At 44.6% G+C, this 25,831-nt stretch overlaps 3 protein-coding genes across 10 annotated transcripts in view; all 3 read right to left on the minus strand.

Moving 5' to 3' along the window:
- IFRD2 (interferon related developmental regulator 2) overlaps window positions 1–19,583 on the minus strand; it is a 30,731-nt gene extending 11,148 nt beyond the window's left edge. For all 5 annotated transcript variants that reach the window (XM_036869373.1, XM_036869372.1, XM_036869370.1 and 2 more), the window contains exon 1: window positions 19,379–19,583. In XM_036869373.1, coding sequence (XP_036725268.1) covers window positions 19,379–19,436 — 58 coding nt within the window. In that variant the 5' untranslated portion in view covers window positions 19,437–19,583. The remainder of the gene's footprint in view (window positions 1–19,378) is intronic.
- Window positions 19,584–19,980: 397 nt separating this feature from the next.
- On the minus strand, window positions 19,981–25,685 carry HYAL3 (hyaluronidase 3). 4 transcript variants are annotated; one of them, XM_036868652.1, is made up of 4 exons: window positions 25,585–25,685; window positions 21,103–22,012; window positions 20,803–20,892; window positions 19,981–20,686 (listed from the first exon to the last, which is right to left on the minus strand). In XM_036868652.1, coding segments are annotated over exons 1-4 (1,278 nt in total). In that variant the 5' UTR covers window positions 25,587–25,685; the 3' UTR covers window positions 19,981–20,410. The 4 variants fall into 4 exon arrangements, with proteins under 4 accessions (XP_036724547.1, XP_036724548.1, XP_036724545.1 ...); XM_036868653.1 differs by having other exon boundaries at window positions 21,103–21,247; window positions 25,585–25,662; XM_036868650.1 differs by lacking the exon at window positions 25,585–25,685 and adding an exon at window positions 25,174–25,211.
- On the minus strand, window positions 22,019–25,638 carry NAA80 (N-alpha-acetyltransferase 80, NatH catalytic subunit). Its single transcript, XM_036868654.1, is given in 8 exon segments — window positions 22,019–23,020; window positions 23,023–23,076; window positions 23,078–23,154; window positions 23,157–23,299; window positions 23,301–23,529; window positions 23,532–23,838; window positions 25,174–25,205; window positions 25,585–25,638. Coding segments are annotated over 7 exon segments (891 nt in total). The 5' UTR covers window positions 25,180–25,205; window positions 25,585–25,638; the 3' UTR covers window positions 22,019–22,945.
- Window positions 25,686–25,831: the final 146 nt, after the last annotated feature.

Raw genomic sequence — 25,831 nt, forward strand, 5'->3', positions numbered from 1 at the left:
TTACACGTTCTTCTCAAGTGCGCACGGAACATTCTCCAGGATAGATCACATCTTGGGTCACAAATCAAGCCTCAGTAAATTTAAGAACATTGAAATCATATCAAGCATCTTTTCTGACCACAACGCTATGAGATTAGAAATGAATTACAGGGAAAAAAACGTAAAAAAGACAAACACATGGAGGCTAAACAATACGTTACTAAATAACCAAGAGATCACTGAAGAAATCAAAGAGGAAATAAAAAAATACCTAGAGACAAATGACAATGAAAACACGACAACCCAAAACCTATGGGATGCAGCAAAAGCAGTTCTAAGAGGGAAGTTTATAGCTATACAAGCCTACCTCAAGAAACAAGAAAAATCTCAAGTAAACAATCTAACCTTACACCTAAAGAAACTAGAGAAAGAAGAACAAACAAAACCCAAAGTTAGCAGAAGGAAAGAAATCATAAAGATCAGAGCAGAAGTACATGAAATTGAAACAAAGAAAACAATAGCAAAGATCAATAAAACTAAAAGTTGGTTCTTTGAGAAGATAAACAAAATTGATAAGCCATTAGCCAGACTCATCAAGAAAAAGAGGGAGAGGACTCAAATCAATAAAATCAGAAATGAAAAAGGAGAAGTTACAACAGACACCGCAGAAAGACAAAGCATCCTAAGAGACAAGCAACTTTATGCCAATAAAATGGACAACCTGGAAGAAATGGACAAATTCTTAGAAAGGTATAACCTTCCAAGACTGAACCAGGAAGAAACAGAAAATATGAACAGACCAATCACAAGTAATGAAATTGAAACTGTGATTAAAAATCTTCCAACAAACAAAAGTCCAGGACCAGATGGCTTCACAGGTGAATTCTATCAAACATTTAGAGAAGAGCTAACACCCATCCTTCTCAAACTCTTCCAAAAAATTGCAGAGGAAGGAACACTCCCAAACTCATTCTATGAGGCCACCATCACCCTGATACCAAAACCAGACAAAGACACTACAAAAAAAGAAAATTACAGACCAATATCACTGATGAATATAGATGCAAAAATCCTCAACAAAATACTAGCAAACAGAATCCAACAACACATTAAAAGGATCATACACCACGATCAAGTGGGATTTATCCCAGGGATGCAAGGATTCTTCAATATACGCAAATCAATCAATGTGATACACCATATTAACAAATTGAAGAATAAAACCATATGATCATCTCAATAGATGCACAAAAAAGCTTTTGACAAAATTCAACACCTATTTATGATAAAAACTCTCCAGAAAGTGGGCATAGAGGGAACCTACCTCAACATCATAAAGGCCATATATGACAAACCCACAGCAAACATCATTCTCAATGGTGAAAAACTGAAAGCATTTCCTCTAAGATCAGGAACGAGACAAGGATGTCCACTCTCACCACTATATTCAACATAGTTCTGGAAGTCCTAGCCACGGCAATCAGAGAAGAAAAAGAAATAAAAGGAATACAAATTGGAAAAGAAGAAGTAAAACTGTCACTGTTTGCGGATGACATGATACTATACATAGAGAATCCTAAAACTGCCATCAGAAAACTGCTAGAGCTAATTAATGAATATGGTAAAGTTGCAGGGTACAAAATTAATGCACAGAAATCTCTTGCATTCCTATACACTAATGATGAAAAATCTGAAAGAGAAATTATGGAAACACTCCCATTTACCACTGCAACAAAAAGAATAAAATACCTAGGAATAAACCTACCTAGGGAGACAAAAGACCTGTATGCAGAAAACTATAAGACACTGATGAAAGAAATTAAAGATGATACCAACAGATGGAGAGATATACCATGTTCTTGGATTGGAAGAATCAACATTGTGAAAATGAGTATACTACCCAAAGCAATCTACAGATTCATGCAATCCCTATCAAATTACCAATGGCATTTTTTATGGAGCTAGAACAAATCATCTTAAAATTTGTATGGAGACACAAAAGACCCCGAATAGCCAAAGCAGTCTTGAGGAAAAAAATGGAGCTGGAGGAATCAGACTCCCTGACTTCAGACTATACTACAAAGCTACAGTAATCAAGACAATATGGTACTGGCACAAAAACAGAAACATAGATCAATGGAACAAGATAGAAAGCCCAGAGATTAACCCACGCACCTATGGTCAACTAATCTATGACAAAGGAGGCAAAGATATACAATGGAGAAAAGACAGTCTCTTCAATAAGTGGTGCTGGGAAAACTGGACAGCTACATGTAAAAGAATGAAATTAGAATACTCCCTAACACCATACACAAAAATAAACTCAAAATGGATTAGAGACCTAAATATAAGACTGGACACTATAAAACTCTTAGAGGAAAACATAGGAAGAACACTCTTTGACATAAATCACAGCAAGATCTTTTTTGATCCACCTCCTAGAGTAATGGAAATAAAAACAAAAATAAACAAGTGGGACCTAATGAAACTTCAAAGCTTTTGCACAGCAAAGGAAACCATAAACAAGATGAAAAGACAACCCTCAGAATGGGAGAAAATATTTGCAAATGAATCAACGGACAAAGGATTAATCTCCAAAATATATAAACAGCTCATTCAGCTCAATATTAAAGAAACAAACCACCCAATCCAAAAATGGGCAGAAGACCTAAATAGACATTTCTCCAAAGAAGACATACAGACGGCCACGAAGCACATGAAAAGATGCTCAACATCACTAATTATTAGAGAAATGCAAATCAAAACTACAATGAGGTATCACCTCACTCCTGTTAGAATGGGCATCATCAGAAAATCTACAAACAACAAATGCTGGAGAGGGTGTGGAGAAAAGGGAAACCTCTTGCACTGTTGGTGGGAATGTAAATTGATACAGCCACTATGGAGAACAATATGGAGGTTCCTTAAAAAACTAAAAATAGAATTACCATATGACCCAGCAATCCCACTACTGGGCATATACCCAGAGAAAACTGTAATTCAAAAAGACACATGCACCCAAATGTTCATTGCAGCACTATTTACAATAGCCAGGTCATGGAAGCAACCTAAATGCCCATCAACAGACGAATGGATAAAGAAGTTGTGGTACATGTATACAATGGAATATTACTCAGCCATAAAAAGGAACGAAATTGAGTCATTTGTTGAGACGTGGATGGATCTAGAGACTGTCATACAGAGTGAAGTAAGTCAGAAAGAGAAAAACAAATATCGTATATTAATGCATGTATGTGGAACCTAGGAAAATGGTACAGATGAGCCAGTTTGCAGGGCAGAAGTTGAGACACAGATGTAGAGAATGGACATATGGACACCAAGGGGGGAAAACTGCGGTGGGGTGGGGATGGTGGTGTGCTGAATTGGGCGATTGGGATTGACATGTATACACTGATGTGTATAAAATTGATGCCTAATAAGAACCTGCAGTATAAAAAAACAAACAAAACAACTAATATTAAACTTTCATTGGGTTATTTGTATGGAAATATGTTAATATAAATGTTTCAGACATTACATGAAATTTCTAAAAATCTTATATTTATAATTGTATGGAAATATGTATGGAAATATGTTAATATAAATGTTCAGACATTACATGAAATTTCTAAAAATCTTATATGTTCTGGTATAATGTTATAAGTAATAATCCTAGTTATTACTTTAAAATGTATATCTCAGAAATAACTAATTTTCTTGTCAACTGCATTATTATGAACTTTCATCAAATCTTTAACCATAGTCATTTTTAAGTCTTTTGTCATTTACAGACAGTACTGGGTGTACTCTGATGATTTTGCAAATATGTTCCTATACAAGGGTTTCATCTTCAAGAAAGTCATGGAAAAGACTCTGACAAGTACAGGTTTCTGGTAACTGACTGTACTGCTGAACTGAATGAATAAGCATTTTCAGAACTCTAATGAAAAACTGATGAACTCATAAAAGTGCTAACAAAAGATCAAGATGAAAAAAAAAATTAATTACATGGGACTGAGTGAACTGATGAGGATGAGTATAATTTTTGTGACTTTCTGTCTGAAGTAAAAAAAAAAAAAAAAAATCCCACAAGGACTCAGAGGCAAAGAATATACAAATCAATTTTCACTGCAAGGTAAAGGAGCTGTTGCAGTGGAGGATTACTGGACTGAATGTCAATATTATGACATAGTATGAGTGTGTTTCATGTTTGGTAATTGCAATCATTGTTGCTTTTGTTGTGGTCATCCATGTACAATGCTTGGTGTCAGTCTATTTATCTCTTGTAAAAATAAAATACAGTGTGTGTGTGTGAAAAAAAAAAAAAAGAAAAAACAGACAATCGACAAGGACCTACTGTAGAGCACAGGGAACTCTACTCAACACTCTCTCATAAACTATATAGGAAAAGAATTCGAAAAAGAATATATATATATAACATTCTCTTTTTTGTACATGTGAAACAAACACTGTAAATCAACTATACGTCAATAAAAATTTAAAGAAAAAAATCAATAACAGGAAAAAAAAACTGTAAAAAACACAAACATGTGGAGGTTAAATAATATTTTACTAAACAACCAGTGGATCACTGAAGAAATCAAAGAGGAATTCAAAAAATACCTAGAGATTTCTGACGACAATGCTATGAAACTGGAAATCTATTAAAAGAAAAAAAAACTGTAAAAAACACAAATACATGGAGGCTGAACAGTGCGCTACTAAATAACCAAGAGATCACTGAAGAAATCAAAGAAGAATAAAAAAATACATAGAAACAAATGACAATGAAAACAGGATGACCCAAAACCTATGGGACACAGCAAAAGCAGTTCTAAGAGGGAAGTTTACAGCAATTCAATCTCACCTCAAGAAATAAGAAAAATCTCAAATAAACAATCTAACCCTACACTTAAAACAGCTAGAGAAAGAAGAACAGAGAAAACCCGAAGTCAGTAGAAGGACAGAAATCATAAAGATCAGGGCAGAAATAAATGAAATAGAAATGAAGAAAACAATAGCAAATATCAATAAAACTAAAAGCTGGTTCTTTGAGAAGATAAACAAAATTGATAAACCCTTAGCCAGACTCACCAAGAAAAAAAGGGAGAGGATGCAAATCAATAAAATTAGAAATGAAAAGGGAAAAATCACAACTGACACCGCAGAAATACAAAGAATTATAAGAGACTAGTACAAACAACTATATGCCAATAAAATGAACAACCATGAAGGACAAATTCTTGTAAAGGTTCAATATTCCAAGACTGAACCAGGAAGAGTTAGAAATATAAACAGACTTATCACAAGTAACGTAATTGAAACTGTGATTAAAAATCTTCCAACAAACAAAAGTCCAGGACCAGATGGCTTCACAGGTGAATTCTATCAAACATTTAGAGAAGAGCTAACACCCATCCTTCTCAAACTCTTCCAAAAAATTGCAGAGGAAGGAACACTCCCAAACTCATTCTATGAGGCCACCATCACCCTGATACCAAAACCAGACAAAGATACTATCAAAAAAGAAAATTACAGACCAATATCACTGATGAATATAGATGCAAAAATCCTCAACAAAATACTAGCAAACAGAATCCAACAACACATTAAAAGGATCAAACACCACGATCAAGTGGGATTTATCCCAGGGATGCAAGGATTCTTCAACATACACAAATCAATCAATGTGATACACCATATTAACAAATTGAAGAATAAAAACCACATGATCATCTCAACAGATGCAGAAAAAGCTTTTGACAAAATTCAACACCCATTTATGATAAAAACTCTCCAGAAAGTGGGCATAGAGGGAACCTACCTCAACATAATAAAGGCCATATATGACAAACCCACAGCAAACATCATTCTCAATGGTGAAAAACTGAAAGCATTTCCTCTAAGATCAGGAACAAGACAAGGATGTCCACTCTCACCACTATTATTCAACATAGTTTTGGAAGTCCTCGCCACGGCAATCAGAGAAGAAAAAGAAATAAGGAATACAAATTGGAAAAGAAGAAGTAAAACTGTCACTGATCGCAGGTGACATGACACTGCAGAGAATCCTAAAGATATCACCAAAAAACTACTAGAGCTAATCAATGAATTTGGTAAAGTTGCAGGATACAAAATTAATGCACAGAAATCTCTTGCATTCCTATACACGAACAATGAAAGATCAGAATGGGAAATAAAGGAAACAATCCCATTTACCATTGCAACAAAAAGAATAAAATACCTAGGAATAAACCTGCCTAAGGAGACAAAAGACCTGTACTCAGAAAACTATAAAACACTGATGAAAGAAATCAAAGATGACATAAACAGATGAAGAAATATACCATGTTCTTGGACTGGAAGAATCAATACTGTGAAAATGACTATACTACCCAAAGCAATTTACAGATTCAATGTGATCCCTATCAAACTACCAATGGCATTCTTCACAGAATTAGAACAAAAAATTTTACAATTCATATGGAAACACAAAAGACCCCAAACAGCCAAAGCAATCTTGATAAAGAAAAACGGAATTGGAGGAATCAGGCTCCCCAACTTCAAACTATACCACAAAGCTACAGTAATCAAGACAGTATGGTACTGGCACAAAAGCAGAAATATAGATCAATGGTACAGTAAAGAATGCCCAGAGATAAACCCATACACATATGGTCACTTAATTTACGACGAAGGAGGCAAGAACATACAAGGGAGAAAAGACAGCCTCTTCAATAAGTGGTGCTGGGAAAACTGGACAGCTACATGTAAAAGAATGAAATTAGAACACTCCTTAACACCATACACAAAAATAAACTCTAAATGGATTAAAGACCTAAATGTAAGACCAGAAACTATAAAACTCTTAGAGGAAAACATAGGAAAAACACTCTTTAACATAAACCACAGCAACATCTTTTTTGACCCACCTCCTAGAGTAATGGAAATAAAAACAAAAATAAACAAATGGGACTTAATTAAACTTAAGCTTTTGCACAGCAAAGGAACCATAAACAAGACAAAAAGACAACCCTCAGAATGGAGAAAATATTTGCAAATGAAACAAAAGACAAAGGATTAATCTTCAAAATATACAAACAGCTCATGCAGCTCAACATCTAAAAAACAAACAATCTAATTTAAAAATGGGCGGAGGACCTAAAGAGACATTTCACCAAGGAAGACATACAGATGGCCAAGAGGCACATGAAAAGAGGCTCAACATCACTAATTATTAGAGAAATGAATAAATCAAAACTACAATGAGGTATCACCTCACACACCCGTCAGAATGGCCATTATCAAAAAATCTAGAAACAATAATGCTGGAGAGGGTGTGTGTGGTGAAAAGGGAACCCTCTTGCACTGTGGTGGCAATGTAAATTGATACAGCCACTATGGGAACAGTATGGAGGTTCCTTAAAAAAACTAAAAATAGAACTACCATATGACCCAGGAATCCCACTACTGGGCATATACCCTGAGAAAATCATACGTCAAAAAGATACATGTACCCACAATGTTCACTGCAGCACTATTTACAACTAGGCAGGTCATGGAACCCACCGAAATGTCATCAACAGATGAAGGATAAAGAAAATGCGCCACATATATACAATGGAATATTACTCAGCCATAAAAAGAAGTGAAATTGAGTTATTTGTAGTGAGGTGGATGGACCTAGAGTCTGTCTGTCATACAGAGTGAAAGTACGTCAGAAAGAGAAAAACAAATACATGTGCTAGCGCATATATGGAATCTGAAAAAAAAAAAGAAAAAAAATGGTACTGATGAACCTATTTGCGGGCAAGAATAAAGATGTAGACATAGAGAATGGACTTGAGGACACAGGGTTGGGGAGGGGGGAAGCTGGCACAAAGTGAGAGTAGGATCAACATATATACATTACCCGAATGTAAAATAGTTAGCTAGTGGAAGCACAGGGAGATCACCTCCACTGTTTTGTGATGACCTAGAGGGGTTGGGATAGGGAGGGTTGGGGGGAGGCTCAAGAGGGAGGAGATATGGGGATACATGTATGCATATGGCTGATTCACTGTGGTGTACAACAGAAACTAACACAGTATTGGGAAACAATATACTCCAATAAAGATCTATTTAAAAAATATATATATCTAAAGAGAAATGACAACGAAAACACCACATCCAAAACGTATGGGATGCCACAAAAGCAGTTCTAAGAGGGAAGTTTACAGTGATAAATTTGCTACCTCTGGAAACAAGTAAAATCTCAAATAAAGCAACATAACCTACATCTAAAGCAACTAGACAAAAAAGACAAACAAAACCCAAAATTAGTAGAAGGAAAGAAACCATAAAGATCAGAACAGAAATAAATGAAATAGAGACAAAGAAAACAATAGGAAAGATCAAGGAAACTAAAAGCTGGCTCTCTGAGAAGATAAACATAATTGATAAACCTTTAGCCAGACTCATCAAGAAAAAGAGGGAGAGGATTCAACTCAATAAAATTAGAAATGAAAAATGAGAAGTTACAATGGACACCATAGAAATAAAAGGGTCATAACTGACTACTACAAACAACTATATGCCAATAAAATGGACAACCTAGAAGAAATGGACAAATTCTGGGGAATTCCCTGGCAGTCCAGTGGTTAGGACTCTGCACTTCTACTTCCAGGGGCCCAGGTTCAATCCCTGATGGGGGAACTAAGATTCCACAACATGTAGGGTGTGGTTATAAATATACACTTAAAAAAATTTGTTTTAATTAAAATAAAAAAGAAATGAACAAATTCGTAGAAATATACAACCTTACAAGTCTGAACCAGGAAGAATCAGAAAATATAAACAGACCAATCACAAGTAATGAAACTGAAACTGTGATTAAAATACTTCCAACAAACAGGAATTCCCTGGTGGCGTGGTGGTTAAGAATCCGCCTGCCAATGCAGGGGACACAGGTTCAAGCCCTAGTCCGGGAAGATCCCATATATCGCGGAACACCCCACATCCAAAGACAAAGGAGAAGCCACAGTGAGACGGTAGGAGGGGCGCAACCACGGTAAAATCAAATCCCATAACTGGTGGGTGGGTGACTCACAGACTGGAGAACACTTATACCACAGAAGTCCACCTGTTGGAGTGAAGGTTCTGAGCCCCACGTCAGGCTTCCCAACCTGGGGGTCCGGCAACGGGAGGAGGAATTCCTAGAGAATCAGACTTTGAACGCTAGTGGGATTTGATTGCAGGACTTCGACAGGACTGGGGGAAACAGAGACTCCACTCTTCGAGGGCACACACAAAGTAGTGTTCGCATCGGGACCCAGGGGAATGAGCAGTGACTCCAGGGGAGACTGAACCAGACCTACCTGCTAGTGTTGGAGGCTCTCCTGCAGAGGCGGGGGTGGCTGTGGCTCACCGTGGGGACAAGGACACTGGCAGCAGAAGTTCTGGGAAGTACTCCTTGGCGAGAGCCCTCCCAGAGTCTGCCATTAGCCCCACCAAAGAGCCCAGGTAGGCTCCAGTGTTGGGTTGCCTCAGGCCAAACAACCAACAGGGAGGGAACCCAGCCCCACCCATCAGCAGTCAAACGGATTAAAGTTTTACTGAGCTCTGCCCACCAAATCAACAGTCAGCTCTACCCACCACCAGTCCCTCCCATCAGGAAACTTGAACAACCCCTTAGATAGCCTCATCCACCAGAGGGCAGACAGCAGAAGCAAGAAGAACTACAATCCTGCAGTCTGTGGAATGAAAACCACATTCACAGAAAGATAGACAAGATGAAAAGGCAGAGGGCTATGTATCAGATGAAGGAACAAAATAAAACCCCAGAAAAACAACTAAATGAAGTGGAGATAGGCAACCTTCCAGAAAAAGAATTCAGAATAATAATAGTGAAGATGATCCAGGACCTCGGAAAAAGAATGGAGGAAAAGGTCGAGAAGATGCAAGAAATGTTTAACAAAGACTTAGAAGAATTAAAGAACAAATAAACAGAGATGAACAATACAATAACTGAAATGAAAACTACACTAGAAAAAATCAATAGCAGAATAACTGAGGCAGAAGAACGGATAAGTGACCTGGAAGACAGAATGGTGGAATTCACTGCTGCGGAACAGACTAAAGAAAAAAGAATGAAAAGAAAGGAAGACAGCCTAAGAAACCTCTGGGACAACATTAAACGCAACAACATTCGCATTATAGGGGTCCCAGAAGGAGAAGAGAGAAAGGACCAGAGAAAATATTTGAAGAGATTATAGTCGAAAACTTCCCTAACATGGGAAAGGAAATAGCCACCCAAGTCCAGGAAGCGCAGAGAGTCCCACACAGGATAAACCCAAGGAGAAACATGCCAAGACACACAGTAATCAAACTAGCAAAAATTAAAGACAAAGAAAAATTATTGAAAGCAGCAAGGGAAAAACAACAAACAACATACAAGGGAACTCCCATAAGGTTAACAGCTGATTTCTCAGCAGAAACTCTACAAGCCAGAAGGGAGTGGTATGATATACTTCAAGTGATGAAAGGGAAGAAACTACAACCAAGATTACTCTACCTGGCAAGGATCTCATTCAGATTCGATGGAGAAATCAAAAGCTTTACAGACAAGCAAAAGCTAAGAGAATTCAGCACCACCAAACCAGCTCTACAACAAATGCTAAAGGAAATTCTCTAAGTGGGAAACACAAGAGAAGAAAAGGACCTACAAAAACAAACCCAAAACAATTAAGAAAATGGTCATAGGAATATACATATCGATAATTACCTTAAACGTGAATGGATTAAATGCTCCAACCAAAAGACACAGGCTTGCTGAATGGATACAAAAACAAGACCCATATATATGCTGTCTACAAGAGACCCACTTCAGACCTAGGGACACATACAGACTGAAAGTGAAGGGATGGAAAAAGATATTCCATGCAAATGGAGATCAAAAGAAAGCTAGAATAGCAATACTCATATCAGATAAAACAGACTTTAAAATAAAGAAGGTAAAAGAAGCTTTAAATGACACAAGAGACCAGATAGACTTAATTGATATTTATAGGACATTCCATCCAAAAACAGCAGATCACACTTTCTTCTCAAGTGCACATGGAACATTCTCCAGGATAGATCACATCTTGGGTCACAAATCAAGCCTCAGTAAATTTAAGAAAATTGAAATCATATCAAGCATCTTTTCTGACCACAACGCTATGAGATTAGAAATGAATTAACAGGGAGAAAAACGTAAAAAACACAAACACGTGGAGGCTAAACAATATGTTACTACATAACCAAGAGATCACTGAAGAAATCAAAGAGGAAATCAAAAAATACCTAGAGACAAATGACGATGAAAACACGATGATCCAAAACCTATGGGATGCAGCAAAAGCAGTTCCAAGAGGGAAGCTTATAACTATACAAGCCTACCTCAAGAAACAAGAAAAATCTCAAATAAACAATCTAACCTTACACCTAAAGGAACTAGAGAAAGAAGAAGAAACAAAATCCAAAGTCAGCAGAAGGAAAGAAATCATAAAGATCAGAGCAGAAGTACATGAAATTGAAACAAAGAAAACAATAGCAAAGATCAATAAAACTAAAAGTTGGTTCTTTGAGAAGAAAAACAAAATTGATAAACCATTAGCCAGACTCATCAAGAAAAAGAGGGAGAGGACTCAAATCAATAAAATTAGAAATGAAAAAGGAGAAGTTACAACAGACACTGCAGAAATACAAAGCATCCTAAGAGACTACTACAAGCAACTCTATGCCAATAAAATGGACAACCTGGAAGAAATGGACAAATTCTTAGAAAGGTATAACCTTCCAAGACTGAACCAGGAAGAAATAGAAAATATGAACAGGCCAATCACAAGTAATGAAATTGAAACTGTGATTAAAAATCTTCCAACAGGGCTTCCCTGGTGGCGCAGTGGTTGAGAGTCTGCCTGCTAATGCAGGGGACGCGGGTTCGAGCCCTGGTCTGGGAAGATCCCACATGCCACGGAGCAACTGCGCCCGTGAGCCACAACTACTGAGCCTGCGCATCTGGAGCCTGTGCTCCGCAACAAGAGAGGCCGCGACAGTGAGAGGCCCGCGCACCGCGATGAAGAGTGGCCCCCGCTTGCCGCAACTAGAGAAAGCCCTAACACAGAAAAGAAGACGCAACATAGCAATCAATCAATAAATCAATAAATAAATCTTTAAAAAAAAAAAAAAAAAAAAATCTTCCAACAAACAAAAGTCCAGGACCAGATGGCTTCACAGGTGAATTCTATCAAACATTTAGAGAAGAGCTAACACCCATCCTTCTCAAACTCTTCCAAAAAATTGCAGAGGAAGGAACACTCCCAAATTCATTCTATGAGGCCAGCGTCACCCTGATACCAAAACCAGACAAAGATACTATCAAAAAAGAAAATTACAGACCAATATCACTGATGAATATAGATGCAAAAATCCTCAACAAAATACTAGCAAACAGAATCCAACAACACATTAAAAGGATCAAACACCACGATCAAGTGGGATTTATCCCAGGGATGCAAGGATTCTTCAATATACACAAATCAATCAATGTGATACGCCATATTAACAAATTGAAGAATAAAAACCATATGATCATCTGAATAGATGCAGAAAAAGCTTTTGACAAAATTCAACACCGGTTTATGATAAAAACTCACCGGAAAGTGGGCATAGAAGGAACCTACCTCAACATAATAAAGGCCATATACGACAAACCCACAGCAAACGTCATTCTTAATGGTGAAAAACTGAAAGCATTTCCTCTAAGATCAGGAACAAGACAAGGATGTCCACTCTCACCACTATTATTCAACATAGTTTTCGAAGTCATAGCCACGGCAATCAGAGAAGAAAAAGAAATAAAAGGAATACAAATTGGAAAAGAAGAAGTAAAACTGTCAGTGTTTGCAGATGACATGAAACTATACATAGAGAATCCTAAAGATGCCACCAGAAAACTACTAGAGCTAATCAGTGAATTTGGCAAAGTTGCAGGATACACAATTAATGCACATAAATCTCTTGCATTCCTATACACTAATGATGAAAAATCTGAAAGAGAAATTAAGGAAACACTCCCATTTACCACTGCAACAAAAAGAATAAAATACCTAGGAATAAACCTACCTAGGGAGACAAAAGACCTGTTTGCAGAAAACTATAAGACACTGATGAAAGAAATTAAAGATGATACCAACAGATGGAGAGATATACCATGTTCTTGGATTGGAAGAATCAATATTGTGAAAATGACTATACTACCCAAAGCAATCTACAGATTCAATGTAATCCCTATCAAACTACCAATGGCATTTTTTACAGAAGTAGAACAAAAAATCTTAAAATTTGTATGGAGACACAGAAGACCCCGAATAGCCAAAGCAGTCTTGAGGGAAAAAAATGGAACTGGAGGAATCAGACTCCCTGACTTCAGACTATACTACAAAGCTACAGTAATCAAGACAATACGGACTGGCACAAAAACAGAAAGAAACATAGATCAGTGGAACAAGATAGAAAGCCCAGAGATAAACCCATGCACCTATGGTCAACTAATCTATGACAAAGGAGGCAAAGATATACAATGGAGAAAAGACAGTCGCTTCAATAAGTGGTGCTGGGAAAACTGGACAGCTACATGTAAAAGAATGAAATTAGAACACTCCCTAACACCATACACAAAAATAAACTCAAAATGGATTAGAGACCTAAATGTAAGACTGGACAGTATAAAACTCTTAGAGGAAAACATAGGAAGAACACTCTTTGACATAAATCACAGCAAGATCTTTTTTGATCCACCTCCTAGAGTAATGGAAATAAAAACAAAAATAAACAAGTGGGACCTAATGAAACTTCAAAGCATTGGCACCACAAAGGAAACCATAAACAAGACGAAAAGACAACCCTCAGAATGAGGGAAAATATTTGCAAATGAATCAACGGACAAAGGATTAATCTCCAAAATATATAAACAGCTCATTCAGCTCAATATTAAAGAAACAAACCACCCAATCCAAAAATGGGCAGAAGACCTAAATAGACATTTCTCCAAAGAAGACATACAGATGGCCAAGAAGCACATGAAAAGCTGCTCAACGTCACTAATTATTAGAGAAATGCAAATCAAAACTACAATGAGGTATCACCTCACACCAGTCAGAATGGGCATCATCAGAAAATCTACAAACACAGCAAATGCTGGAGAGCGTGTGGGAGAAAGGGAACCCTCTTGCACTTGTTGGTGGGAATGTAATTGATACAGCCACTATAGAGAACAGTATGGAGGTTCCTTAAAAACTAAAAACAGAATTACCATATGATCCAGCATCCCACTACTGGGCATATACCCAGAGACAACCGTAATTCAAAAAGACACATGCACCCCAATGTTCACTGCAGCACTGTTTACAATAGCCAGGTCATGAAAGCAACCTAAATGCCCACTGACAGACGAATGGATTAAAGGATGATTTGGTACATATATATCAGCAATATTACTCAGTCACAAAAAGGAACAACATTGGGTCATTTTGTTGAGACGTGGATGGATCTAGAGACTGTTATACAGAGTGAAATAAGTCAGAAAGAGAAAAACAAATATTGTATATTAACGCATATATGTGGAACCTAGAAAAATGGCACAGATGAACCGGTTTGCAGGACAGAAACTGAGACACAGAAGTAGAGAAAAAACGTACGGACACCAAGGGGGGAATGTGGCAGGGGGCTGGGGGTGGTGGTGTGATGAATTGGGTGATTGGGATTGACATGTATACACTGATGTGTATAAAATTGATGACTAATAAGAATCTGCTGTATAAAAAAATAAAATTAAAAAATTAAAAAAAAATTACAGTAAAAAAAAAAGAATCAAATAATGGCCTTTGCAGCAACATGGATGGATCTAGAGATTATCATACTAAGTGAAGGAAGTCAGACAGAGAAAGACAATTTATCATATGACCTCCCTTATATGTGGATCTTATTTAAAAAATGATACCAAATGAACTAATTTACAAACAGAACAGACTCACAATCTCAAAATTAAATTTATGGTTACCAAAGGGGAAAAGTAAGGAGAAGGATAAATCAGGAACTTGGGATTAACACATACACATCACTATATATAAGGTAGATAATCAGCAAGGTCCCTACTGTAAATACAGAGAACTCTACTCAATATTCTGTGATAACCTATCTGAGAAAAGAATCTGAAAAAGAATGAATATATGTATATGTATAACCTAAATCACTTTGGTGTACACCTGAAACACAACATCGTAAATCAAACTCTACTCAGTATAAAATTTTTGTAACGTAAAAAAACTCTCACTTTCAAATAGCTCTTTGTTGCTATGTTATATTATTGTAAAGGTTAATTAAGTTATTAAAAAGATATTCTAAGCTTGTTTCTAAAAGCTGATCACTGTAATCTATCCTTGGATGAAAAATTAGATGCCCATAATATAACCAGGGGATTATACATACTAGGGAAAAAAACATTTAGGGCTTCCCTGGGTGGCGCAGGGTTTAAGAATCTGCCTGCCAATGCAGGGGACACAGGTTCGAGCCCTGTCCGGAAGATCCCACATGCCGCAGAGCAACTAGCCATGCGCCCACAACTACTGAGCCTGCGCTCTAGAGCCCACGAGCCACAACTACTGAGACTGCGTGCCACAACTACTGAAGCCTATGAGCCTAGAGTCCGTGCTCCGCAACAAGAGAACCACCGCAATGAAAGCCCGCACACTGCAACGAAAGGGTAGCCCCCGCTCGCTGAAACTAGAGAAAGCCACATGCAGCAACGAAAATCAATGCAGCCAAAATAAATAAATTTAAATAAATAAATTTTAAAAAAAGGAAAATAAGAGTTCATGTGTTTTTTTCAATGTCCGATTTAAGTCTGGCAGAAGTGGAAAAGTTTTCTGAGGATCTAAGCTTTCCACAAAGAAGTTTACTTGGTTAATGATCTCACCAGGGGGGATTTACAAATCTTATTCAACTGCTGCACCCCAGAGAAAGAACAGCATATAATACTGCCAGCCTGAGACCAACAGGGCCACACAGTACACCGCTTGGGGAACAAAGCTGTCCCCGAGGCAGACCCATAGTGGAATTACTAACTAACTAAGGCCCCTGCGCCACGACTACTGAGCCTGCGCTCTAGAGCCCGCAAGCTACAACTACTGAAGCCCGCACACCACAACTACTGAAGCCCTCGCACCTAGAGCTCATGCTCCGCAGCAAGAGAAGCCACTGAAATGAGAAGCGTGTGCACCACAACGAAGAGTAGCCCCAACTCTCTGCAACTAGAGAAAGCCCACGTGCAGCAACGAAGACCCAACGCAGCCAAATAAATAAATACATTTTAAAAATAAATAAATAAATAAATACGTGGTAAAAAGCAATGGCCGGTCCTCAGACACCTGTAGCGACTTGCTCCAATTGGCTTATTCAGTTTTCAATAATAGAAATATACCCTAAAAGATTAAATGCACCCAAAGAAATATACAAAAGGCCCAAATGATGGCAGTAACTTGGTCCTCTGAAAAACCACTAAAGGGGAGGCTGGGCTTTCTGGACCAATCTGGCCACGGTAAACCACAGGGCCCGTGGGTACCGAGACAAAACCAGTGTACCCTACATGGACAAGGGGGCACTGAAGGAAAAATTGTGATCGATGTGCCCTTTGCAAATAGCCAGGGCACTGGCAGAGGGAATGCCCCAGATGCCAGAAAGCGACAGGGATCCCTCGGCCTTTGATGGTTTTACAATCGAAAGACTGAGGGGGGCCCAAGGCCAAAAGGGGATCCGCCTAGAGATAGCATCTACATAACTAGTGTCGAGCCTCAAACTTCGGGTGGTAATTGACATGGCGAGCCACTTGATAAAATTTCTCATAAACACCAGTGCAACCCTTTCAGTCTTAACCCAAGACTGAAAGCCTTAACAACCATAGGAAATATGTAATGGGAGTGTCAAGAAAGAGACAGGGGCACACTTTCCTGGAACCCCTTTTGTGCAACATCAATGGCCGGTCGTTTTTACATTCCTTTTTGTTTGTGCCTGATTGTCCTCTCTCTTTAATGGAAGGGACTTATTAACTAGATTAGAGGCCACTCTGTTTCTCGAGGCACAGGGAAGCCACCCTTATCACTAAATGATATTAACAAAAAATAAAGAAAAACAGAGTAAATCTATAACTAAAATAAAAGTCTCAATAAACCCCAAAGTATAAAACATTAAGGTTCCGGGCCCAAAAGCAAACAGATTGAGGCCTCAAGTATCTGCCTTTCAGATTTGTAAAATGTTTTGAAAAAATGGTTTGGGTCTCCAAGATCGTGGCTACAATCTCTTTTAATAACTCTTCTAATGCTTATTGCTGTATTTCTTTCTTTTTTAAAAAAATAAACTTATTTATTTTATTTATGTATTTATTTTTTTGGCTGTGCTGGGTCTTCATTGCTGCATGCGGGCTTTCTCTAGTTGCAGAGAGCGGGGGCTGCTCTTCATTGTGGTGTGCAGGCTTCTCATTGTGGTGTGGTGGCTTCTCTTGTTGCGGAGCACGGGCTCTAGGCGTGTGGGCTTCAGTAGTTGTGGCTCATGGGCTCTAGAGCACAGGCTCAGTAGTTGTGGTGCACGGGCTTAGTTGCTCCTTGGCATGTGGGATCTTCCCAGACCAGGGACTGAACCTGTGATCCCTGCCTTGGCAGGCGGATTCTTAACCACTGCACCACCAAGGAAGTCCCTGCTGTATTTCTTTCAATTTGTATCTTTTATAAACTCATCTTCCGATGCTCAACGTCCACAAGGACTAAAGAATAATGCTAACCAGAGGGGCACTGGCTTCTGGTTCTCCTAACAGAGAAGGGACAGTCAGCCAGGTGTTTTACTTCTTCCCCAGGCAGGCCTACATCCCATCTCAGCAGAAAGTAGTTAATGATAGGTTGTCGCCCCTTACCCCACTTTAAGCATAAAGGGTAAACACCTGGAGGGGGGAATGATACGGACAGAGTAAAAGGACAAAGCAAGTAATTAAATAGTTAATCCCAGTAAGTGATTATAAGTAAAGAAAAAAGTATGGGAGACCCCTGAAAGTTAATGATCACTCAAGAAAGCAGGTTTGCTTAACCACAAAACCATGCAACAGAAGCATGAGACATGCCACAAAACAATAAAACAATGGTGGAATGAGACCCACATCCTGCCCAGTGAGCTCAGGTTAATGATTCCTAGGACATACATGCACTAAAAACAAACATATAAGGAAAGGATGACATTATACTAAAACTTGAAATGATTTATCATATGTTAGTGTATGTTACTGCCTTTTTGCTCATTTCCATTGCGCCATGACAGTCCTGGTTTGACCATGTAGGGACAAGAAAACTCCCCACCCGACTTGGAAAAGGAATTGATGATGGAAGCTTGATGTCTCCTCAATAATGAGGAAGAAGGTGGTCTTCTCACCCTCCCCATTCTTCCTTTGATTATAAAACTACAGCTCACCATGTTCTCCAGATGGCACCCTCTCACCCACCTCCTTGTAAGTCTCTCAAGTGTCCTACTCTAATAAGTCACTTCTTATCTAACACTTTGCCTCTCACTGAATTCTTTCTGCTCTAACGAACGGGAGCTACTCGGACCACGCACCCCCCCACCCCAATGCATTTCTGCGGTTTCATCAGTAGATTGGCTTTACTCCTCCGGGGCAACGTTTGGTTCAGTAACACCCTCACCCAAGCCCCACTGAAGTGGTGGCCAGGTCTGAGCTGTGCCTAAAAGGCACCCCATCCCTACACAGTAAACATATGTGTTTACTGCACCAGGACATGCTCCTCTGGTCGACCTGATAAGCGACTCTCTGGACTGCCTCAGGCTCCAGGGCGCTCATCAACCTTCGGCGCTCATCAACCTTCTAGGTCCAGGCAGTCAAGGCCCAAATTTTGCAGCTTCCCCATCACCCCCTCTCTCAGTTCTCCGGGATAGCCCAGGCCTCTGGCCAACTTCCTAGTCCAGTCCAGGCAAGGATCAGGGCTTGGGGAGTGGGCTGGCTTTCTTTTCCGTCTGGCCTGTTTGTCCATCACAACAGACAACTTGGGTAGAGAGGCAATGAGGAAACCAACCAAGGCCGGAAGGTGCGGACCAGGTGCGGGCGGGGAGCGAGGGCTCCGGGCAAGCGGGCAGCGCACTAAGGTTAGGCGCACACGTGGCCGCTGACTCCTTGGGCATGTGCCGGTCACGGGGAGAGTTGCGGGTGGCAGCACCGGACTGGTCGAGGCAGGAGTCTCTACCCCAGGACTCTTAGGGACACCGACGGGAACCCACACAGAGCCCCAGCTCAACGTTCCTCAGTTGCCCAGAGCCCCCCACTTACCTCCTCCGCTGCGCTGGCCGCCTCTGCGGGGCGCGCTGCCTTTTCGGGCGCGGGGCATGCCGGGAATCGGGCGCGGCGGGGCGCGGGGTCAGAGACCCGGCGGGCGGGGGCTCCAGACCAGCGAGTCGCCGGCCAATGCGCTGAGTTGAGACTCGGGCAGACGACGGGAGCCACACGCCGCGCGCGCCACCATCTTCGCGAGGCGCCCCGCCCTGCCAAACGTGTCGAAGCGCCCCGCCCTGCTAAATGGGTGGCCGGGAAGGCGAGTTCCTGGTATCTCGGTTCATGGAACCTCTCCATGCGGCCGAAACTACTATTCCCAGGGTGCTGAGCGCGGATTAACGCCCCTCCCCGGCTGGGCGCAGAGCACCTTGGGAACTGTAGTCAGCTTCAGGGACCCACAAGCCCACGACGCTCTAGCTCAACTATGCACCCACAATGCCTTGCGGTGTTCCTCCCCCAACCCCACCTCGCCCAGCACGTGTAGTCGTTAACTCTGTAGCTGCCCACGACGCAGGACCGGCATCTCTGGGCACTTGCAGCGGGACGCTCGCGACAGGAAGAGGGTGGGTTTGGTAGAATTGGGGAACAGCCAAACCTCAGGCAGTGAAAGAAAAAGTAACTTTATGATGAAAGCAGATTACAGACAACAGCTTAGCCCTTACAGATCTTAGCCAAGATCTCCTTGGGGGCCCACCTGCCCCTGGACGGGTCTCCTGTGACCTCTCCATGGACGCAGTGAGGTGTAGAACAGAGCCCTGGGCTGGCAACCTTAACCTTCTGGAACACCGACTCTTCCTGGGGCTGCTTTCTTGTCAGGAGGGAACAGGTGATGTCAGAGGGCCTCTAGTTTTAAAACAGTATGTTTTTTTATGGCCTCTTCCACTCCCCAGGGATCCCATGGGAAGTGGGGTGTGTGCATGGGAGAAGTGATGGTAAGCTAAATAGAACAAGAGTGGGACAAAGTCCTCCCTCCAGGACTGGAAAGATGGCAGCAGGAACATGAAGGTCAGACGCACGTGACTCCTGGCTTTATGTTGCTTCTTCAGGCCCAAGCTCAGGCCTGGGCTCCTGGCAGGTAGGGCCAGCCCAGCCCCAGTAACAACGGCAGCTGAAGGACTCCCAATCTCCAGGGCTGCCATCTGGCTCCAGGTGCAGAAAGACTTCCAGTTGTCCTGGGTCTTGCCAAGCACATCGGCCATGGCCATGGCACCGCTGGTGACTGCAGGCCATGGCTGCCCTGGTCACGTTGATCACATAAGGGCCCAGGGTGCTCACTAGGTAGTCATGGAGATGCCAGCACTCCTCCTGAGGAGAGGGAAGGGATGTATCAATGCTTCTGCTCCATGGCCCTGACATGGTCTTTCCCCATCTCTGGGACCCCAGCATGGGCTGTGTGGCAGGCTGGAGGGGGCAATGATCACCTCAGAACTGGAGAAGCTCAGATCCCCCCAGAGCACCACGCCGGCTGCCCCCAGTGCGGCGCTCACACCAATGGTCTGCACAAGTTCATCCTGGAGGCAGAGAGCTGCTAAGCCAGGGCTGGGCTGGCCAGCTCCATCTGGCCCTACCTCCATCTTCAAGAACTTTCATGGCTCACTGCCATGATCCGATTCCACCCCTAGAGGAGGGCCCCTTGGCCCTGAGCCTCTGAGTGGCTTCTCAGGCCCTCAGAGAATGTCATGCCTCCCCAGTCAGACCCCTAGACTTCAGTTTTCACTCACCTGGGACAGGAACCTCCCAGAGCTCCGGTGTGTGAGGCGGGCATAGGCCAGGACAGGCAGGGGATGTGGGTGCCCAGTGAGGGCCACACGGAAGGCCTCCTCCAGGCGGTATCGGACAAATGCCTGGTGGTGAGCAGGTGGTAACCTGGGTGGGAGGTATATGCTGGGGAAGAGGGCGCTGGAGGCGGCCCAGAGCCAATACAGTTGGGTGTTGCGGGCAAGGGTGGCTGCATGGCAGTGGCCCGTGTAATTGGAAGCTGTACCATGCCAGCCATTGCCACAGGCAGGGAAGTGATAGAAGCCCCAGAGCCCATGGGGCTGCAGTGCCCGGCCTAGCCACAGTGTGTCCTCCATCAGTGAACGGGCTGCCTGTTCAAAGCCGATACGGGCCTTGTAGAGCTGCTCCTGGGGGTCCAGGTTGGGGAATAACCGCTGTGCCCAAGCCCAGGAGGCTGTCTGATAGACCTGGCGGCGGCCCCAGTTCCCAGCCCAGAGTGGACACCATTCCTCCCAGTCCAGTACTGCCAGGCCAGCGAAGCCAGGTTGCAGGCTGCGGCGGATCTGATAGGCAGCCCATGCCAGGTGGCGGTCAAGGGGCACAGCCTGGGGGATGCCCCCATTGTGAGCTGTGTCCCTCGGCCCAAAGTAGGGATAGAAGCCAAGCTGGTTCTTGTAGAAGATGGTGACATTCTGGCCGTGGAAACGCTGGCCACGGTTGGCTGCAATGCCCAGGGCCTCTAGTGGCAGGTGCACGCCAAAGCGGGCCTTACAGTGTGCTGAGGGCACGTTCCACAGCACCAAGAAGGGGTGTTCAGGGGCTTGCAGCAGGGGCTGGCCACACCCCAAGCACAGGGCCACCGCTAGCACCAGGGCCAGGCCTAGCTGCATGGTCATGCCCCAGGATGGAAACCTGCAGGAGAGAGGGGGTGTGAGCTTAGACTCCATGGCCATGGCCACACCTTCCACACAGCAGAGAAAGCTGGGAAAACTCCTCCAGCTCCTCTTCACAAGAAAGGGAGGTGCGTAAAGCCTGGTTCCCAAGGGGTCTCATAGGCCTCTCAGAGCAGCCACAACCCAAGCTGGTTTGGGCAGCTCCCCTTCTGTATTGTCCATCTCTGCCATGGCACCACCGTGCCCTCTGACACCTCCCCCACCTACAGCTTTCACAAGTCCCCTTCTTTCCTCTGCCCATTTTGTTTCCTGCCCCAAGAACACTCAGCCCCCACCTTGCCTGGCTTAATTTCTACTCAGCACTCAGGTCTCTGCTATGACATCACCTGCCCTGGGAGGTCTCCCAGATCTCCAAGTGGAGTGGGGGCACTTTAGCTCCCACTGTCCCAGCATGGATCCTGCCACAGTATGCCCTGCCCTGTCCCTTGGGTTGAGAACCTATCTGTCTAGTTCCCCACTGCCTGTGCCCAATCCAGGGCCTGTAACACAGCAGGTGCTCAGTGAATGGTGATGAGTGAATGTCTCCTTGTCCCCTGGGCCTGGCAGAGTGAGAGAGGTAAAAGGCAGGTGTCTCTCCACCCATGGCCCTAAGGCCGAGGTGGATCTGAGGGGCCCCTGCAGGGACGAGGACCCTAAGACAAGGCTGGGAGATGAGGGTGGGGGTCAACAAATACACTGTCACACCACACCCAACAGAAGCCTTTATTCAGCCACACTGAGAGCTCTGAGCCACAGCCATGGCGCCATCTCCACTGGCACTCAGGAAACATGCCTAGGCTGAAGCTGCCCCTCAGGGGCTAGAAGCTGAGGATGGCCAGTGGGCTGAGGCTTGGTACTGTCCTGGGCAGTCAAACTGACCCGAAGAAAGACAGCATCTTGCCCTGGGTAGCCCTCAGATGTCTTTCTCCATCCAGAATATGGGGCGTCTTCTCAGGTCTTGGTATTGAGTCCTCCAGCAGGGCTTTGTGGAGGGGGCCCTCCTGGAGGTGGGGGGTAGGTGGTCAAGGGCTCAGGCAGGGTGGGGTGGGGTGGGTGGCGGCAATGATGACCCCTTGGGGCTCTTGGGGCCAGCTTGGGCAGTCAGGCTAGGGGCTTGCAGTGTGGCCGGGGAAAGGGGGCCTGGGGAATGCATTGAGCAGGGGTGGCAGGCAGCCGCTGACTGGTGAAGACCAGGCCTTGCACAGGCTCACCCAGCTGGTAGCCCAGGTGGGGCGAAAAGTGCAGCTGGTCTGGGTGGTGAGGTGTAGCGGCGGAAGCCCCGGGCCTGAGCAAAGGCTTCGAGGCCCTCCATGAGGCGGCGGCCAAGCACCGGGCCCCTCAAGGCTCGGGCCACCACCACCGTCTCCACTAGGAGGCTCTGGGGCCGGTCCAGCACCCGTGACAGGCGGGCATGGCCCACCACAATGGGGGCTGCCTCTGGCGTGGGACGGGGGCTCAGCAGCATCAAGCAGAGGGGGAAGGCATCTGAGGACTGGCACAAGAGTGCAGGCGGGATGTGCGGCTGCGGGGCCACTGCTCATTGATGAGGTCGGCACAGGCATCCAGGAGCTCAGGTCGGCAGTGCACAGGCTCCAGGGTCAGCTCAGCCAGGTTGGGGGCTGGGGTCTCCTCTGGCTGGCGTGCGGGATCCAGGGTCAGCTCAGTTGAGCCAGGACTGAGGGTCATCTCTGGATGGCATGCAGAACCCAGGGTCAACTCAGCTAGCCTGGGGCTCAGGGTCAGATCTGGCTGGTGTGTAGGATCCAGGATCAGCTTGGCCAGGTTGGATCTCAGGGTCACCTCTGGCTGGCATGCAGGATCCAGAGTCAGTTGGGCTGGGGTGGTACTCAGGATCAGAAGCCACCTGGTGTATAGGGTCTAGGGTAGGGGTCAGCTTGGCTGGGCCAGGGCTCAGAGTCAGCTCTCGCCTACATGTGGGATCCAGGCTCAGCTGCCAGGCTGGGAGCCAAGGTCATCTCCTGCTGGGTTACAGGTGGCTCAGTGGCAGGCTGGGGGTTAAGGCCACAGTCTCCAGGCAGTGGTATCTCCTGAGACCAGAAGGGTGCTCCTCCTGTGGACAACAGCCATGCTGGGCTGTGCCGAAGGGAGGGTGGGGCTGGGGCAGGGAGTGGCTGACAGAGTGCTAAGGAGGGCCACACATCCTTGAACTGGTGGGCTGCACCTTGTCCCCATACTCACCTGATGGCACAGGTGACCTGGAGGATCCCATCCCCTATACCTGGGGGACCTGACTCAGGTTGAGAGCAGAGGGGATGGGTCCTGGGTGCTCTACCTTACACTGTATGGAGGCTGAGGGCTAAAGGCTAGGGCAGAACTCAAGAGTCCAGGCCCCAGCCTGCTCTGGCTACCGCTTTGTCCTCCCCAGGAGAGTAGATCCAGCCCTACACCATTGCAGCTGGCTGGCCATCAGACAGAGCATACAAACTAGACACCACGACCCCCTGCTTAAACGCTGTATTCCCTTCGGGGAACATAGCTTCCCTAGGAACTCCCCTGTCCCACCCTTCTCCCTACTCCAGGTTCCAGCCTTTTTGACCACCTGGGCCATGCCTGCCACCTAACCGATATTGGGGTGCCATTCACCCACCCATCAGGCTCAAATTTCCCCTCCCTGGACTGCCTTCCCTACCAGGGGCACAGAGTCCATGGCTCCCTCCCCAACACTGCCCAGCTCAGGACACTTTGACTGGGCATGGACCCAACTGCCCCTCAGAAAGGGCCCGGCTCACACAGCAGTGTGGCTCCTGCAGGCCTGGTTCCCCACTGGCCTGTTTCGTAGCCACCCTAGCTAGATAAGAACCACAGCTTCCTTCCTACATCCACAGGGGTGTCCAACGGCTACCAGGTTGGGGGCTCAGACCTCCTGACCCCGAACTCCATTGTGTGCCCATCCTACCCCAGGCTCTGCTGGCAGGAGGGTCAATGTTGGGGGATTTCTAGCGATAGGTGGCCGCTGGGCCCCACCCTTTTACTCACCTGTTCCATAGAGGATGACTTGGCTCCCCTTCCCCCCCTCCCCAGGAAGGGCCCGTGAGCTTGAGGCCAATTCTACACTGATCAGTAACAGGTAGCCCCCTCCCCTCATACCACATCCCACTCAGAGGGCTATAAGCCCCTCACCTGCATCAGCCACCTCCGCAGCAACTGCACCTCTGGACCAGGAGAGAGGAAACCCCAGGATCCGCCCCTGAGCCTGGAGCCCCCGACTTCCCCCTCAGGCTCAACCCCTTCTGTGCCGACCCCACCCACTGTGGGTGGGGCTCCCGGGTCCACAGAGAGAGGCGGCAGTCTCTCCTGCCTCAGTTTCCCCCTTCCTCCCACTGGGTGACAAACCGTGGAGTTTGGGGGTGGGGGCTTCGGGAACTTGACTCTGGGCGGCTGTGGCTCGGCATGCTCTGGGAGGGAACGACAGACGCAATGAGGGCGTGCGGGGCGGCTTAGTCACTTGAGAACTGTACGCGCGGAGCGGACGGGGAGAGCGGGGGACAATGAGGAGGAATACGCCGCGCATGGGGAGGGGGCAGTACTGACATGCTGACGCCTGGCTCCGGGACGCTCCGTGTCCTCGCTCTGCACGGATCTGTATCTCGCTGTCTCTGGCTCGGACCCCTCCGGCCCCCGGCGCTCGCCCCCTAGCGCTGCGGCGGACGCACTGCAGCCGTCACACAGGTCCCGGGTCTTCGGGGCGGCCAGCCCCCGTCCCCGGCCCCTCGCGTCATAACACGGACCCGACGCAGACTGGATCTCTGCCCTGGCTCTACCTCTGCCCCTCCCGCCC

Source organism: Balaenoptera musculus, chromosome 11, assembly GCF_009873245.2.
Source record: "Balaenoptera musculus isolate JJ_BM4_2016_0621 chromosome 11, mBalMus1.pri.v3, whole genome shotgun sequence".
Classification (NCBI taxonomy): Eukaryota; Metazoa; Chordata; class Mammalia; order Artiodactyla; family Balaenopteridae; genus Balaenoptera; species Balaenoptera musculus.